Below are 17,053 nucleotides of genomic sequence, written 5' to 3'. Positions count from 1 at the left end.
ATGATAGGAACTGGGCTTAAAAAAAAAAAAAAAGACTCCAAACTGCAAAAGCCCTCTTTGGACATCTTGTTTCGTGGAAAAGTTGTACTTAAAAAGTACAGCTCTAAGCCGCATAGAAGTCCAGTTTTAAAGAGCCATTTGGCAAAAGGTCCTTAGGCTTGGGAATTGCTTTTCCTCAATTCTCACAATTACCAGCTGTCACTGATGTTTGGAAAAGTAGAATTTGATTTTCAAAAGGAAACTTCTCTCTTGGTTTTCTAGTTTGCCAGCAATTCAACAACGTTTACTAAGGGTCTCTATAGGATAATAATTTAGATTATAGTGTGCAGCTATTAAACCAAGTTGGGGATAATAGTCATCTACAGGTTGTTTCTGATAGAAGGTAGGAAGAAGGCAGTATTACAGTTTGTTCTCCAGAACTTGAGTTCTTGGGTTATTGGGGTGACAGCTTCTTAGGAAGCCCAGTGGTCTCCGGTGTGTGCAGATCTTAGGGCCAAATCACAGGCTCACCTTTCACCCCACTGACCTGCAGGACTCGCCACAATCTCATCAACAAGCCAAGGCAACCAGGGAGAGAATAACCTAAGAGTCTGAGAAAGTGAGACTGGAGCTTGGGTTTGCTTGGGATTTTTAAACCCTAATTCCAGTGTCTTAGTAAAATTATAAAATGTGGGGATCGCTTAGAGGATGGATGTGTTATCTTGTGCCACAGTGATGATGACAATAGTAAGATCCTTCCCAGCAGCAACAGAGAGTAAATAAACACCCTTATGAAACACCGTGCCATCACTTTCAACCACACACGTCATCTACGGGGAGATACAACGTTCCACTACAGCTGTTTACTAGTGACTGGAAGCAAAATTAACCGTGCGTGAAGCTTCGGAGTGTTGCTTTTCAGTAGATGAACTGCATTTAATGCAAAATTAACTCTGAAGGAGGAAAGATGGGGAAGTCTCAACAGTTGCACAGTCTAATTACAATAGCTGTCTAAGACCGTATTGTCTGTGTGTGGCAGCAAAGTCTCTTCAAAAGTGAGTAGGGCTTCCCTGGTGGCGCAGTGGTTGAGAGTCCGCCTGCCGATGCAGGGGACGTGGGTTCGTGCCCCGGTCTGGGAAGATCCCACGTGCCGCGGAGCGGCTGGGCCCGTGAGCCATGGCCGCTGAGCCTGCGTGTCCAGAGCCTGTGCTCCGCAACGGGAGAGGCCACAACAGTGAGAGGCCCGCGTACCGCAAAAAAAAAAAAAAAAAAAAAAAGTGAGTGGATATGGCTGGCTTCAACTTGCAGATCAGCCTCCCCTGCGAGTCTGTAACATTGCACTTCCCAGCTGACCTCAGAGGAGTCCCTCACAGGAGCCTTTGACATTAAGGGATACTTGGAAATCTTGCAAATTTGTAAATTTGAGTTTTAGTGGAAAGAGTTTGGGGTTCAGAGTCAGAGGCAGTGTTGGAGTCTTGGACCCCTCTTCTTCTGAGTCAGCTGGGGATTAGATCATTATCTCCCAGCCTCTGTTTTCTCATCTGTAAAATGGGAACCAAAACATCTCTTTGGCAGGGTTATTATGAAGATTAAACAAAAAATAGGGGAAAATGAGTGCAGACAAAAACTGGTGAAATCCACATAAGGTCTGTAGTCTTGTTAATTACATCCTGCCGATGTGAGTCTCCTGGTTTTGATGGTGTACTGTAGGTATGTAAGGTGTTATCATTAGGCAAAGCTGGGTGAAGGGTACATGGGGACCCCTCTGTACGTTTTTGCAATCTCTCATGCCTATGGTTATTTCAAAAGTTTTTTAAAATAGGGAACTCTTACTATGTGTCCATGCTGCACTAAATGTCTTGCTATCTCATTTCATCCTCCCAACCACCTCACGTGGAAATGACTGAGGCACAGAGAGGTAAGTGGTTTGCCCAAGGCTAACAGCTAGAAAGTGGAGGTGCAGGAAATAGAACCCACAGGCATTCTTGCTCTTCACCACCATGCTGCATACAGCTTGGGATTCTTATATGTGACAATGTCTGACATTAGTAGGTACTCAGTTACAGTTCAGATATTTTTCTTAAAGCATTATTATTTGGAAAGGAAAAGGAATAGGAAAGCCCCTGTGGCAGAAGCTGTTGGGACCCTGCCCATCACCCTCACCCTCACCCTCACCCCTTCCGTGCACACAGCTCTAAGTCCAGGTACCACCACCAGCATCTCTTGGCCTGAGAACACGCTCTGATCACAGGCACCTGCTTTGCTCAGCGTGGCTTGCCCATGTGCTGGTGGCAAACGCAGGGGAGTTAACACCCCCATCTGGGACAGCCTGCTGCTGGTAAGTAAAGGGAGTTGGAGTATCAACACCCCTGCTCCCTCACTCCTTGGGTGTGCTAATTCTGAGAAGTGTGTTCTGCCCAGCCTCCCCCAGTTTCCCCAGCAGGCATGAGCCTCAGTAACACAGTGGTAACCGGGTATAAGGTACCCTACTGACTTTCTTTCCCTTCCCTGCCACACTCCCTCAGTCTCCTACCAGTGTTTCCTGGGATCCCCCTCCCAAATATTTGCATTTGAACATTCGCATGCAATAAAGGATTAATCTTGCCTAAATAAAGGATTCGTTTTTGCCCAGCTTTTTGGAGGTAACTGCTAAGCTCTGATAAGAGTGTCCAAAGAGGCTAGAAGCAGAGGTCAGTCTCACGAGCAGGCAGTGATGGCTCCCTAATAAAATCTCTGAACACCAAGTCTCAGGGGAGCTCTCCTGGTTGGCAGTGCTCCCACATCACTGAGGGGGGGCAGCACTGTCCCCACGGCTTCACCAGGAGGGGACAAATGGGAATTCCCACCTGCTCTCTCCTGGACTCTTTCCCGTGTGTCTCTTCCCTTGGTTGATTTGAGTCTGTATCTTTTCACTATAATAAACTGTAACCATGAACATAATAGCTTTCCTGAGTTCCGTGAGTCCTCCCAGGAAATTAATGAACTTGAGGGTGGTCTTGGGGAAACTGCAACTTGTCTCAGGGCTGTCTCTGTGGGAAACCTAATCATGACATCCCTACTTCATACAACAAGTGTATTCCCCAGAATGTGGGTATAAACTGAAAACATGCTGTGAATTCACCAGCAGAGGCTGAAATCTAAAGCAACTGTGAAAGAGCCTTCCGCCTATTAAGAGTGAATTCTTACATTTTAATTTATCTTTTGGTACATCTGGATTTTCATGTGTACGTCTGAATTTATGCCTATTGAGGATACAGAGCGCCAGTTTTTGGTTACCTGTTGTAATGGGAAGGTGCTACTAGAATGAATTATTAAAATGTACTTTGTTACTCCACTGAGTTGCTCGTTTAGGGCTCCTTTGTTGCTTTGTTTCTGACGAGACATTAGTAACACTTTCTGCTGGTGAAGGTGCTTAGAGTCTGTACCCAGCAGACCTCTCCCTCCGCCCCACCCCCCAGGAACATCCCAGGCCCACAGCATCCCTGGAGCCCAGGCCAAGCTGCTCTCCTCACCCTGCATGTCTGTGACCAGGAGGCAGCCACTTGTTTTCTGGTAGACCCAGTGCTGGAAGGTGCAACATTTCTGACCAGCCTCCGATTCTCTTCTCAAGAAGTTTATCTCCTTCCCATCCCTGATGGAATACTTCACAAATTCTCCAATCAGCTCTTCCTCCACTGTTGCGTATGGGATATTGTTCTCAGGTCGATGGATAAGGAAAATAGGAATGATCCTGGAAGGGAAGAGAACATGGGCACACATCGTGTTCTTAGATGGGAATAAAGATGGCGGGGATATTCTATCCTGAGCTGGAGGAGTAGGGAGCTGAGCATAAATCCCTGGGTTCCATCAGCTGTAGACTAAAAATTCCCCCAATGATTGTTCAGTGGATAAAAGGATGTGTTCCTTTTATTTGTTCCTAGAGTTGGTGAGAAACTCCTCCTTGGGATGGAGTTCAATTGCTCATGTAGCAATGAATGTCTTCATTATAGGCATACCTCAATGACCCATTGGTCAGGTGACTAATATATCCATCCATCCAGCATCTATCCACCCTTCCATCCATCCTTCCTTTCAGTCAACAAATATTCATTCAGTGGCTTCTATGTGTCAGACACTCTTCCAGACACTGTTCCAGAAAACAGCAGTAAAGAAAAGAGGCTCTGCTCTCAGGGATCTTCCATTTAAATGAAGGAGACAGACAATAAATAAGCGTCTAGTGCCCTGTGCTATATGAAGAAAACTAAAGCAGTGGAGAGGAGAGAGGTAGCACAGGGTGTGGAGGAGGGGTTGCGACTGTATTTAGGGAGGTCAGAGAAGGCCTTCATCATAAAGGACATTTGAGCAGAGACCTGTAGGAGGTGGGCACGGAGAGAGCCATGAGGACGTCTACGGAAGGAACATTTCAAGTAGAAGGAACAGCAAAGGGAAGAGGCCCTGGGCAGGAGCGTGTGGGGCGTGTTCGAACAGCAGCGAGGGGCCGATGTGGCTGGAGAGCATCGAGCAAGGGGAGCGTGGTGGTTTGCGTGAGGATGGGAGGAAACGGGGAGCTGGACCTTGGGGAGTCTGGGCCACTTGAGAAACTTTGCCCTTTGTACTGAGCAGGAACAGAAGCCACTGGAGGGTTTTGGATACAGGAGTGACATGATCAAACCTGCATGTGACAGGGATCACCCTGCCACCCTGCGTGGTACGGAGCGTGAAAGGGCAGACGCGGGACACAGGGAGGAGGCCACGTGAGAACGATGGCAGCTGGAGGTGGAGAGGTGATCAGATCCTGCACTGACTCATTCACCGTCACACCGTCCTAGATGATTATCCCCAACCTGCTCCTCTCTCCTCAGACCGCCCACGCCTTCTCCCCAACCTCACTCTCAGATGAGGACCTTGCTTCCTGTTGGACTGTGAAAACTGAAACAATAAGAAATTCTCACAGCTACACCCACGACGTGTTCCTGCCTCCCAAGGTCAGTGCCCATGTCCTCTGCCTGCCCACCATCTACTGTGGAGGAGCCCTCCTTGCTGCTACCTGAACCATCTCTCCGCTGGTGCCCTGTATCCCAACCCCTCCCTGATGCTCAAGGATATTGTTCCAGTGATGGCTCCCCACTCTCTCTCCCACCAGGGTTTCCCCCTACAGACTCATTCCCAACAGCAGAGAGTGATGACTCTCTCACAGAGAGTGATGACTCTACTCAGCCTGTGGACCTCATAACCCACCCCCATTCCCAACTCACCGTTTACATCAAAACCCAAATCAGTTGTACACTCACTGTCTCCAATCCCTTCCCTCCCATTCAGTCTTGAATCCACTCAAAGTGACTTTCCTGCTCAAAGAAGCCTCGGTCAAGGGCACCACAAGCTGAGGCTAATTGTCCCTTCTTAGCCCTCATGTCACTCGCCCTTAATTGCACTGGACACTGGATCGCTCACTTCTTTTTAAGACACTTTCCCGTGGCTTCCAGAAACTCACTTCCTCTTGGTTTTCTGTCTGCTTCACTGGCTACTTCCGGTCTCCTCTCCCGGTTCCTCAGTTCTCCCCAGCCTTTACACCCTGGCACGCCCTGGGATAGCTCTGCTCACTCTGTACACGTTCCCTATGGACCCTCCTTGTTCTAAACACAGTTCATATGTCGGCAGTTGCCACATTTATATCTCCAGCCCAGACCTCTCCCCTGAACTCCCAACTCACATCTCCAGCTGCCTACTCACCATCTACACTTGATGTCTAAAAGGCGTCTCAGATTTAACATGGCAGGACTTCCCTGCCATGGCGCAGTGGTTAAGGATCTGCCTGCCAATGCAGGGGACACGGGTTCAAGACCTGGTCCAGGAAGATCCCACATGCCGCAGAGCAACTAAGCCTGCAAGCCACAACTACTGAGCCCATGTGCCACAACTACTGAGCCCACGTGCCACAGCTACTGAAGCCCACGCGACTAGAGCCCGTGCTCAACAACAAGAGAAGCCACTGCAATGAGAAGCCCGCGCACCACAACGAAGAGTAGCCCCCGCTCGCTGCAACTAGAGAAAGCCCACGCGCAGCAACAAAGGCCCAACGCAGCCAAAAAAAAAAAAATTTAACATGGCAAAAACTGAACTAGTCATTTGCCTCCACCCCAACGTCTATAGAGTTGATTGGCATTCTTTCCCTTCAACAAAAATCTGCTGAATAGCTTGTGTCAGGATCTCAAAGATTCAGGGGGTGGGGGAGACGAGAGACACAGTCCCTGCTTTCCAAGGGCAGTCGTTGGGGAGGTGCCCAGAGGAGGGACATCTAACCCCCAACTCCCAGCTAATAAAGACAGTCAGCAGCCAGGTGTGTGTGCCCTGAGTTGTGAAGACTAAGGAGGAATAAACTGGCAGAGTGGGAGGCAAGAGGGAGGCCATCCAACAACTCCACGCCTGTGCTTGGTACCCACAGCTCAGGCTCCCTCCATGCACACCTGCGCAAGCCCGTCCGAGTCCCACGTCCTGGTCCTCTCTGCACCCTACCTGGCCTGGCCTGAAGCTTCCCCGACGCTTCTGAGTTCCACCCAGTGATGCTCTGCCTCCCGCCCGACCCCTTCCCAGATGCAGTTAGTCCAGCACTGAACAGATCTGGTGTCACAACTGCCCATTCCCTTTTGTCACCAGGCGAGGAATAAACTGCATGAGAGCTTGTGAAAGGGTATACATGAACCCACCTCACCCACTACTCATCGCAGGAAAATACGTGTACAGCAGGGTCCGCACCCTGTTACCTAGGGACCAGCTCCAGTCAGGTGCCTGTTTTCATACAGCCCACAAGAATGGTTTTTACAGGTGAACATCTGCAATTGATTGGCTTTTAGGGAACACTAACTCAACCTCAAATGTAAGCAAAGTTACTTTAAAAAGTTAGCAAAATGCTATTTAAAAAGAAAGAATTCCATTCTTCTATTACGAAACCTGTATAATTCATCAATAAAGATTTGTAGATATTGGTTTTCTTTATTGTTACATAAGCATCTACATAATAGCGTTGATTTTGCCTATGGACCTACACAGCCTAAAAGAGTTACTATCTGGCCCTTTGCAGAAAGGGTTTGCCCAGCCCTGGTCTCAAGTTTTGTCTTCTGTTGGTGAATTCTTTTGTTTCTTCTCTCTGCCTCAAGGTCACAAACATGTTCTTGTCTCCCCATCTTAGAAACAACCAGCACCGCCCTTCCTTTGGGGGGACTTTGCCCTTAGATTTCATTCTGATTTTCCTTGTTTCCTTCACTTCTTGAAAGGGGCGCCTCCATTTGTATCCATGGCCTCAGTTCCAATTCCCTCTTTGACCCATTACCCCTCATCTTACAAAGTCCCCGCCTGCTGTGGTCATCCATTCTGATGGCCTCTGATTATTCCCCAGGATCCTTCCGCAGCATCTGACAGTGTTTGTTTAATTTTTATTGGCGTATAGTTGGCTTACAATGCTGCGTTAGTTTCTGCTGTACAGCAAAGTGAATCAGTTATACATATAGCCACTCTCTTTAGATTCTTTTCCCATATAGGCCATAATAGAGTATTGACTAGAGTTCCCTGTCCAATACGGTAGGTCATTAAATAGATAACTAAGAAGCTTCTCACAGCGTTGACCCCTTTTGCCCTCCAGAATCACCCTCTTGCCTGGACTCTGGGGACGGTGTCCCCTCCTGGCTCTTGTTCCACTGATGTTGCCCCTGAGCGTTTGCCGGCCCCTGCTCAGCACTGACTCCGAGCCCTGCATGTTCATGTTTCTCGAGCTTCCATCCTTGGTCCTTCCCTCCCCTTGTCCTATGCACTCTACGCAGGTAAGCCCACCACTTGCACAGTTGCTGTGATCATCTGTATGCAGATGCCCAGCAAACCAGCGCACTGCCTCCCTTCTCTTTCCACTCCAGGCTTAGATGATTGAATTGCTGCAGTCTGATGGGCCACAGAGACCACAAACCTCAGACTCGGCCCACGCAAAAGCATTCACCTCGCCTTACACCTACATGAGTCTTCTCCCTGCCTATACTGTCTTCAAGTGGCGGCATTGTCTACCCAGTCTCCCAAGTTCATAGTCAACCTTCTCTCCCTTTTTACTCCTTCCATGAAGTCTGGTTAAACACACCTACCTACCGAATGTCACGCAAGCCCATTCTTTCCTCTCAAACTCCCCATGGCCATGGCTTAGTTCCACTGTCACTGCCTCTTCCTTGGGCGACAGAAACAAGTTTCAGACTGGTCTCACCACATCCAGCCTCTGGGCCTTGTCCTTGGATATCCATCGCTGACGGACAGATAGCTAGCTCTAAGAGCCACATCCACACAGAGGATTTTTAGGGCAATGACACTACTCTGTATGACACATCATAGTTATCATCATTCGTTATAGTATCACTAGACGTTTGTCCAAACCCACAGAATGTACAACCCTAATGTACACTGTGGACTTAGGGTGACGATGATGTGTCAATGTGGATTCAATTATAACAGATGTTCCCGTCTGTTGGGGGATGTTGATAACGGGGGAGGCTGTGTATGTGTGGAGCCTGAGAGGATGTGGGAAATCTGTCCCCTCCATTCAATTTTGCTGTGAACCTAAAACTATTCCAAAGATTAAACTCTATTAAAAATAACAGGGGCTTCCCTGGTGGCGCAGTGGTTGGGAGTCCGCCTGCCGATGCAGGGGACACGGGTTCGTGCCCCGGTCCGGGAGGATCCCACATGCTGCGGAGCCGCTGGGCCCATGAGCCATGGCCGCTGAGCCTGCGCGTCTGGAGCCTGTGCTCCACAACGGGAGAGGCCACAACAGTGAGAGGCCCGCGGACCGCAAACAACAACAATAAGAACAACAACGTGTCTGCTCCGTTGCTCAAGGCTCCCCTGCTGAAAGCTTCCGGTTAGCCCCCCTCTCCCTCTCGCCCCGACGCTCATTAGCTGAGCATTGAAACTTCTTTGCATTCTGACCCCCAACCTGCCTCTGGCCTCTTTCTCTGCCCCCCTTTTTTCTACCCTGCCAGTACTCTAGATTTACTGAGCATTTTCCATCTCCTTGAAAACCTTCTTTCACAGCTCTTCATTTCTTTCTTTGAACACGCTGTTCCCTTTGCTGGCAGTTCTCCACCCTCACTCTCCATCTGGCGAACTCCTACTCATTCTTCAACACCCTCCTCCTCCTGGGAGCTTTTCCAGACCCCCTACCTCCTCCATGTCCCCATAGCTCCTTGCACTTCATGCCAGCACACTGGGTTGTTTTTTGTGGGGTTTTTTTTGTTTTTTTTTGTGGCACGCGGGCCTCTCGCTGTTGTGGCCTCTCCCGTTACAGAGCACAGGCTCCGGACGCGCAGGCTCAGCAGCCATGGCTCACAGGCCCAGCCGCTCCGCGGCATGTGGGACCTTCCCGGACCGGGGCACAAACCCGTGTCCCCTGCATCGGCAGGCGGACTCTCAACCACTGCGCCACCAGGGAAGCCCCAGCACACTGGGTTTTGTCCTACATGCCTTGCACTCCCACTGGCTGTGAGGCGCAAGAACCTATTGCATTTCCTTTGTATTCTTTAAGTGCCCATCACCTAGCATGGAACAAAGCTTGGCGCATGGTACATGCACAGCATTTGGCAAAAATGAATGAATGTTTATATAGGACAAAGTTTCTCAGTCTCAGCATTATTGAACTTTGGGGCCAGATAGTTTCTCATTGTGGGGCTGTCCTGTGCATTACAGGATGTTTAGCAACACCTCTGGCCGCTTCTCACTAGAGGCCAGTAGCACCCCTTCCAGTCACAACCATTAAACTGATATAGGATCTGATCTGACAAACTTGTAGACAGTCAGAGAAGAGGTCACCTAGTTAAGTGTTGATCATTTTCAAGGACTTAAAGTAGAAATCACGATAGCCACCCCAAGGAAAAGGTGAGACACTGATTTTTTGATGTTCATGAATGTAGAAAGTATTTTTAATACAGATTATTTGTCAAATGGGTAGACAAATAGGTATAAGTCGCTAATGCAGGCCCCTAACAACTGTCGATATATTTAAAGGCTCAGAAAGTAGGCTTCTGGAAGGCTCTAAGTGCCACACACACACAAGAAAAACATTAATGGTGTGACAGTCACCTGCGTCCAGTGATGGTCACCTGGGTTGGGGAGGGGAATGGCTGGTGTCAGTTCTCTTAGTAAAACCATACAAAGAGCCCTATCATGAAAAGGCCTCAGAAGTGGCCCAGGTTTTGCGTCAGAATGTCTACAGGTAAAGATATAGAACAATTCTGCAACACTTAGTAACCAAATCCAAGCTTAGGAAAAGTCATGAGGGCAGCAGGGCCGGTGGCCTCCTTTCTTCCTTCAAAAATACTATCACAGACACTACCATCATTTCTCTCTCTGTGGGGACGTGGGTCCCCTTTTCCAGTGAGATGAGGGTGAAGGCCTCTTACTTTGAAGGGAGGCTTGAGTTGGGCACCCCGGCCGGGTCTGCACTCACACCACAGGGTGCCGCCTGCTTCCCCAGGGGTGAGAACAGAGCAGAGAGGATTCTCCCAGAGAGTGGAGAGCATCCGGGCCTGTGCTGTTTCCACCCACATCCTGCCTCCTCCTGGGAGTTCAGCTGGAGGCTACACACAGGTGTCTGAGTCAAAGATTGTTGGGAAAACGTTTTTTATATTAAACAAAGAGGGAAGAATACAAAATTCAAGTGAATTTTAAAGACACAAAAGCTAACATTTCAAAGAAACGACTCTGCAGGCAGATTAAGCCCCCAGAGCTTTTGAAGGGAACATATTTACCCTCCTCTGTCATTTACGAGTATTTCCTTGAGAAAATGTGAGAAGGATGCCTCCTTTCCCGCCCCATCTCTCTCGGGAGCATTTCTGGACCAGGACAATGTCCTTTAAGACACCAAGTGGCCGACCCTTCAAACACCAACGTTCTCTGATTACTAATCACGGCGGGAGTCATTTGAAGCACTATTTCTACTTCTAGGATGAAAGCGTTTGTGTCTTCTTTTATCAAAGAAATGTCAAGTATTAGCCAGGGGGCTGGTGGGCCCACCTGGGGCGGTGGGCCCTTCCCAGCGCCCCTGAAATCAGCCTGGGGTGTCCCCAGCCTCCCTCTGACAACTTGGTCATTTCTGCAGGATTTGGGGCATCCAGGTTGCCTCCTGAGGACGCCCTGAAGACAGCTGGCCACTGACCCTGCCGCAGGGCAAAAGGGTGTTCAGGGTTTACTAGGTTCTTATTCGTTCCGTAGCCCTAAAAACCAGAGATGGAGCTGGCCGTGATTCAGGGTGGTAACTAGTCATGGTCCCTCCCCAGGGGGATCCTTTGCGTGAAGAACGCTGACTCTACTGTCATTCACAAATTCAAAACCGGAAGCTGCCGGAATGCGGAGGGTTTTCTCTTCTAGACCCACCCGCCCAGAAAAGGGAAGCATAGGGCCAGCTTCCCGGTCTGGAAATAAACACATCCCCACCCCAGGCAGGCCAACCACCCAGCCTCGCGCCCTGGATCTGCAGAGGAGCCTGAGGCACGGCGGGGAACCCGCTGGCCGCCCTCCCTTGGCTCGCCGCTTGGGAGCCCTTTCCCCTCACTGGCTGCCTCCTTGCAGGGATCGTGCTGAGGCCCTCCCCCCTTTGTTCTGCCCCTCCCCTCACAGCCATGTGCCAAGTGGCCACGTCTCCGTGGGCCCTGCACGTCCCCCCTGCTCAGCGGAGCATCTAGAGGCTGACGGGTGGGCGTCCGAATCATCCCCACCCCTCCAGAGACACACGCGCCCCCCGTGCCCTGTCCTCTCAGACCCCGCTCGCTTACACCTTTGCTAACGTGGTTTCGAGCACAGAGGCCTTTGAGGAAGCCGCGTGGACCTTAGGCCAGGGGCCGTTTCAGAAGTAAGGAGAGTCCTCGTGCTCAGAAAGGAAGTCAAGGTTGGTAAAACGGAGAGAGCAAACGAACAGGAGAGGAACTCCAGAGACACAGAAAGAACATGCAAGCTGCAAACTCAAATCGACGTCAGCAGAAGCGGCAGAGGAACGGGGGCTTCTGCTGAACCAAATACACAGGCAGACTCGGCGAAGGGGACCCAAAGAAATGATCTGTGAAAAATGACAAAGCTTCCTGTCCACAAAAGATGCCACAGTGTTGTGACAGCCTAAGACCTCAGAAGAAGACACCCATACCTCCCTTACCTTCTAACCTGCCGCCCGCCCCCCCCCGCCCCCCACGCCGTCAGCCTGATTCACCAAGACGTTTTGCAGGCTTGGCGCCAGCGATTACCACCAAGAACCAGAGGCCGGAAGTGAGACGGACAGAAGCAGCCCTGTGAGCTGTTCACCTTCCTCCAAAAGCATTCCTGCCACAGCAGAAGAGGCCAGGATCCTATCAGCATGCCGAAGATAAAAGATAGACAAGGGGGAGCTACCTCTGGAAAGTGCTGATAAAAAGATGTCTTTTGATGGGACCAATTCTCTTAAAATGGCTGCTCCTCCTGAGGAGGGGGCACCCGCCCTTGAAGACCTACTGCTCTCCTTGAGGGAGTTAATACCGTCATGTCAACTGCTGACCCAGAGGCTGTGCTTGCTTCCTGGAGCAGAACTGTAGCCGGGCCGAGAAGACAGACTCAGTGGAATCACAGGAGGCCGGTGTGGTCAGGTGGTGCGTGGTCCACGGGCGAAGTCTCCCTGCTCCCCCACTAGGGCTGGGCTCATTATAGTTTCATGCCGGACAGGCTTGGGTTCTTGAAAAACCGAGGAGGGGCTCTGCACTCTTCTCCCTTCCTGCTGGCAATTTTCCACCCAACACCTGGGGGGACCACATGCTGTGCCCTGAGTGTGTTCGTGGGAATCAACTATTGGCGAAAAGCCTGCGGTGAGGCTACACCACCCGGAAAAAGGGTTCAGCTATAATGATAGTTAACGATAGAGAAGTGACTACAATCCACTCCGTGGTGCCCCTTGACAGCTGAACTGTGGGCCACTCCACACTCTCCATGCTTCCTGCTTACAGGGGGACACAGCCTGGCCAGTTGCAGGGGAAAAAAAAAAGCCTGTGAACTGCCTGACAGGAAGCCACGGTGCAAGTGGCTCTCTCTGCAAAGAGCCCCGGCCCTAAGAGGGCAGAGGAGGAAGGAGATGAGACATTTTACAAATATGAATTCACTGAATGGAATTAATTTACCTGAAAGGGCCTCCGGTAAGTTTCTACACTGGGGAAGACGGGGCTTATAGACAAAACTTGAAAACTGGTTATGTTCACCTTAACCAATATTCAAACCTATTGTCGCCAGGAATGGTTCAAACAGAATTGTGTCTTCTGATGTGACACAGTATGTCACTGACAGTCTTCTTGCCAAAAAGATGTAATATGCATCGGTTCACAAGGAAGCAATCAGTCCTGATTATACCTGTTGTCCCGGCATAATTAAGAGACCCCCTTGTTTGGCGTAGCAGTCTCTTAGACATAGCTATATGTAAATATTCAGAGCTATGCACTTAAGATGTCTATTTTTACTTTAAGTTTTATACTTAATTTTTTAAGTGTCCTGGAATGAATAAGTTACAGTTCCTCTAGTAAAAAGGGTGTTTTTGGAATAATAGGGGAAATTTTAATATAAATTGGATGTTAGGTGATACTATAGCAATGTTAAATGTGTTGGTTTTGATAGCTGTTGTGGTTATATAGGAATATGTACACAGAATCTACAGAAAGAATATTGAATTAACTATTAACAGTTGGTCAATGAGGTGCAGAATATACAGGTGTTGTACCAACTTTTGTTTCAAAAGTTTTTAAAGTTAAAAAAAAAAAAAAAAGAATGCTGTGTGTTTCCAGTATGGGATCCTGATTTTGGTTCAGTGAACATGGAATCAGGCACAGATGCCCTTTTTTGGACCCTTATCCCTCCATGTACTGTCCTCGTCCATGAGTTCACAAATCCTCCCACAGTAAGGAAGGAAATGTATTTGGATACCAAAACATCCTCATCTGTCTCCAGGGCGGTGACAGATTTACTCGGAAGCTGATTAAGCCCTTGTCCTTCACCCGCACAGACCCTTTCCAAGTCCCTGGACACGTCTTGATATTCATAACTGTGTTCTTTTCCTTAGAAAAGCCCCCAAGTTGTGTAATGAGTCAAGCTGCACAAAGCTTGGGTGTGCCCCTGCGGGAGGACGCTGTGGTTCCACGCCTGGTGGACTGATTACGGGTGGATTCTTCCTCCTCAAGGAGGAACTGAAGAGGACAGAGCAGGAAGAGGGGGCTGGAGAAGCAAGAACAGGACGAGTTCTCATGACAACCCAGTCCAGATTGCCGTCTTAGCGTACTTAACAGAAACACAATTGAAAGTGGTTTTCTTTGCATTATGTTAATTTTTCTTGAAGTTGCTGAGAACTGTTTGTATACGAAGTATGTTAAGCATTTCTTGGAGAAGAACAGCAAGCATTAGACTTCATACATGGTGTGTCCAACATACCACCTCAGGGTTGTTTTTTTTTTCCATTTCGTGAGTTAACAGAGATAATGCAGACAAGAGTCCCTTCCTTCTTTCCTCTCCTTTCCCAGTTTCTACTCATATGTAAATGACTGGTCTGTCTGAAGTTTCCAACGTGCGCTGGCACAGCGTTTTCTCTTCCCATTTATGATCTCAACCAGATAAGCAGATCAGTAAATACAAGCTCCAGACACCCCAACATATGCTTGTGCCAATCGACATTTAGTCAACGAGTGGATAAAAGTCAGTGTAGTTTACCTCTGTAGGGTTCCAGGAATCGGGTGCTATGCTCCTATGTTCCTGATCACCCAGCTCCTTCTTCCCTGACACACCACCATATTTATTTTCATCACAGGACTCCTGTTCTATTTGTTTATGGTTTAGACAACGTAACACCCATGAGAGTAGATACATTTTCTATTTAACATGGTATGTGCATTTATTTAATTATTCCATACATACACATTTACTGAAATATCTAGCAAGTCTTTTTCTGCAAGCCTCTGGTGACTCTGAAGAAAAGGATAGCAGCTGTGTGTGCCCTCTTAGAGCTTACAGACAGACACCAGTTGAAATGTGTGTCCTACTGTTTCTTCTCACCCTCTCATCCCTCAGTGCCCCGCAAGTCCCCAACAAATTAGAGGGGGGGGACACAAGAGGGAATCATACTTACTCTGGCACTTCTCCAAAGCCTTCCAGAGGCTGTGCTTCAGCGGCATAGATCTTGGCATAGTATCTGGCGGTATTTTGAACGTAGCACTCCTAGATCACCGAAGTACATGGGAAAGCCCAGTGATTAGAAGAAATTCAGAGAGCATTGCCCGGTAAGGCTCAAATTTCCCAATATAGGTTAAGTCAATGGATTTCCAAACCCATCCCTTCGCTGGGGGCACAGAAACAACAGTGAATGTAGCCTACAGTTGGCCACTTGCAGAGGAGCTCTGAGATCTGAAGGAACCATCCGGGTGAAGGTCAAGTGGTCTCTAGGGCTAGGTGTCCCTGAACTATGAAATTTCTAGAACCCGCATGGCTGAAGTTCACCCCTGAGCTAAGGGGACTGGTCCCTGGGCAGGATGTCAGATAGAGCACGGGGACTGTTGGATTTCCCATAAGCTATCCCATCTGAGGTTCTTCTTCAAAGGTGTAACTTGAGTTGTAAGTAATGAACACCTTGCCAAGACTGTTGGTTTAGAAAAGCCCTACAGAGTGGAAAGCAGAATCCAGTTTGCTTTTCCTAAGTGGAAGTCTGGAGTCTGGGGGATTTTCCATGACTGGGCCAGATGGCACTTGAAATGGAAGGAATATTCAGTGAAAGAGAAGAACAAAGAAGGAGGAGAAAGGAGTACAATTGGCAAAATCCTATGCTCAGATAAGAGGGGTTGTCTTCACGAGTACCAAGTCCCACACGGCATTGCCACATCTGAGATGACCGTGGAGGGACAGTGTTTGAGAGCACCCAAGAGACTCATCTGAGTCTAGCTTATTCGTTTTATAGGTTAAAAAAAAAATTCAGAATGCACCTAGTTTGTGAAAGAGCTAGACCCAGCTCTCCTGAAAGCTTGGCCAGTGCTGGCATGGAGTGAAAAGCATGGATGGGGGGTGGGGGAGGGGTGGTGATGCAGGGGGAGAAGATCGTGTTTTCCTCCCCTCCCCTCTTGCCTCAAGGGTCCTACGACTTAGTAACACAGGAGGGAACTTAGGTAGAGACTTGGGTCAATCTCCCTTCATAGCTGATGGGTGGACATTGAACCTAACTCAGGAAGGCAGGAAACAGGACAAACGTTAACCCTTCTGAATAGTCCCACCCTCCTTCCTCTTCCCTAAAACAAACCGAAACACTCCGGAAACTACCGTTGATTTTGGCTGTCCTTGAGGATCCCTGGGAATCCTGGCATCCATTGTAATTTGGACACCCCACTTCCCATGTCATTCTGAGTCCAGGTAGATTCAAACCCCTAGGGGTCTGATGGGGCTTCCTAGGAAGCATTCCTAGAAGTGATCCCAGCCCAGGTAGGAACTGGTGAGGTGCCCCCAGACATAGACTAGTCCCAACTGGCTGGCACGAGGCCAAGAAATCATTCAGAGGCTGAGATGTGATCTCCAGCATTTAGCCTCAATCTAGTGACTCCCTCATAAACATACCCCAGAGGGAGAGAGACACCCTCTTGGAGACACCCCCATCGATTCTGAGTCTGATTTTCATCTCAGGGTATCATGGGTCCGTCTCACACCTCAAGCAGCACTTTCAGGCCAGTTGGACCCACCTGGGCGGCGAGTTTGTAGTTCCTCTGAATGAGCTCATCATTGTTTCTGGTCCCGTAGGCAACGGCGTTGTGCACCTTGAGCACACAGGTGTGGCCGGGCTTGAAGACTGGCGTGAGGCCCTGCATCACTTTGCTGCGGAAGGCTTTCCGGTGGACCCCTTCCCCAAAGTGCAACTCCTCCGTGGCGATCTGACCGCGCAGACGGCCCCCGAAGTAGCTGTCGCTGAGGAAGTCTCCTCCGAAGATGAGTTGGCTGAATTCAATCTCTTCGTATACTAAAGATATAACACAACTTCCGTTGGACAGGAACATCCCCCAATCCGGCTCCTCGGCTAACGAGCATTCCCACACAGGGACAA

General features: G+C 49.1%; 1 protein-coding gene across 1 annotated transcript in view; it reads right to left on the bottom strand.

Annotated features, from left to right (window-relative positions):
• The window catches only part of LOC136133024 (alpha-protein kinase 2-like), an 87,011-nt gene that overhangs the window by 16,806 nt on the left and 53,152 nt on the right, over window positions 1-17,053 (bottom strand). Inside the window, 3 exon segments of the mRNA XM_065890108.1 lie at window positions 3,492-3,709; window positions 15,104-15,192; window positions 16,695-16,969. Of these exon segments, the coding sequence (XP_065746180.1) occupies window positions 3,492-3,709; window positions 15,104-15,192; window positions 16,695-16,969 (582 nt within the window).

The sequence above is a fragment of the Phocoena phocoena genome, chromosome 13 (assembly GCF_963924675.1).
Source record: "Phocoena phocoena chromosome 13, mPhoPho1.1, whole genome shotgun sequence".
Classification (NCBI taxonomy): Eukaryota; Metazoa; Chordata; class Mammalia; order Artiodactyla; family Phocoenidae; genus Phocoena; species Phocoena phocoena.
This window is presented reverse-complemented; position numbering and strand designations above follow the sequence as displayed.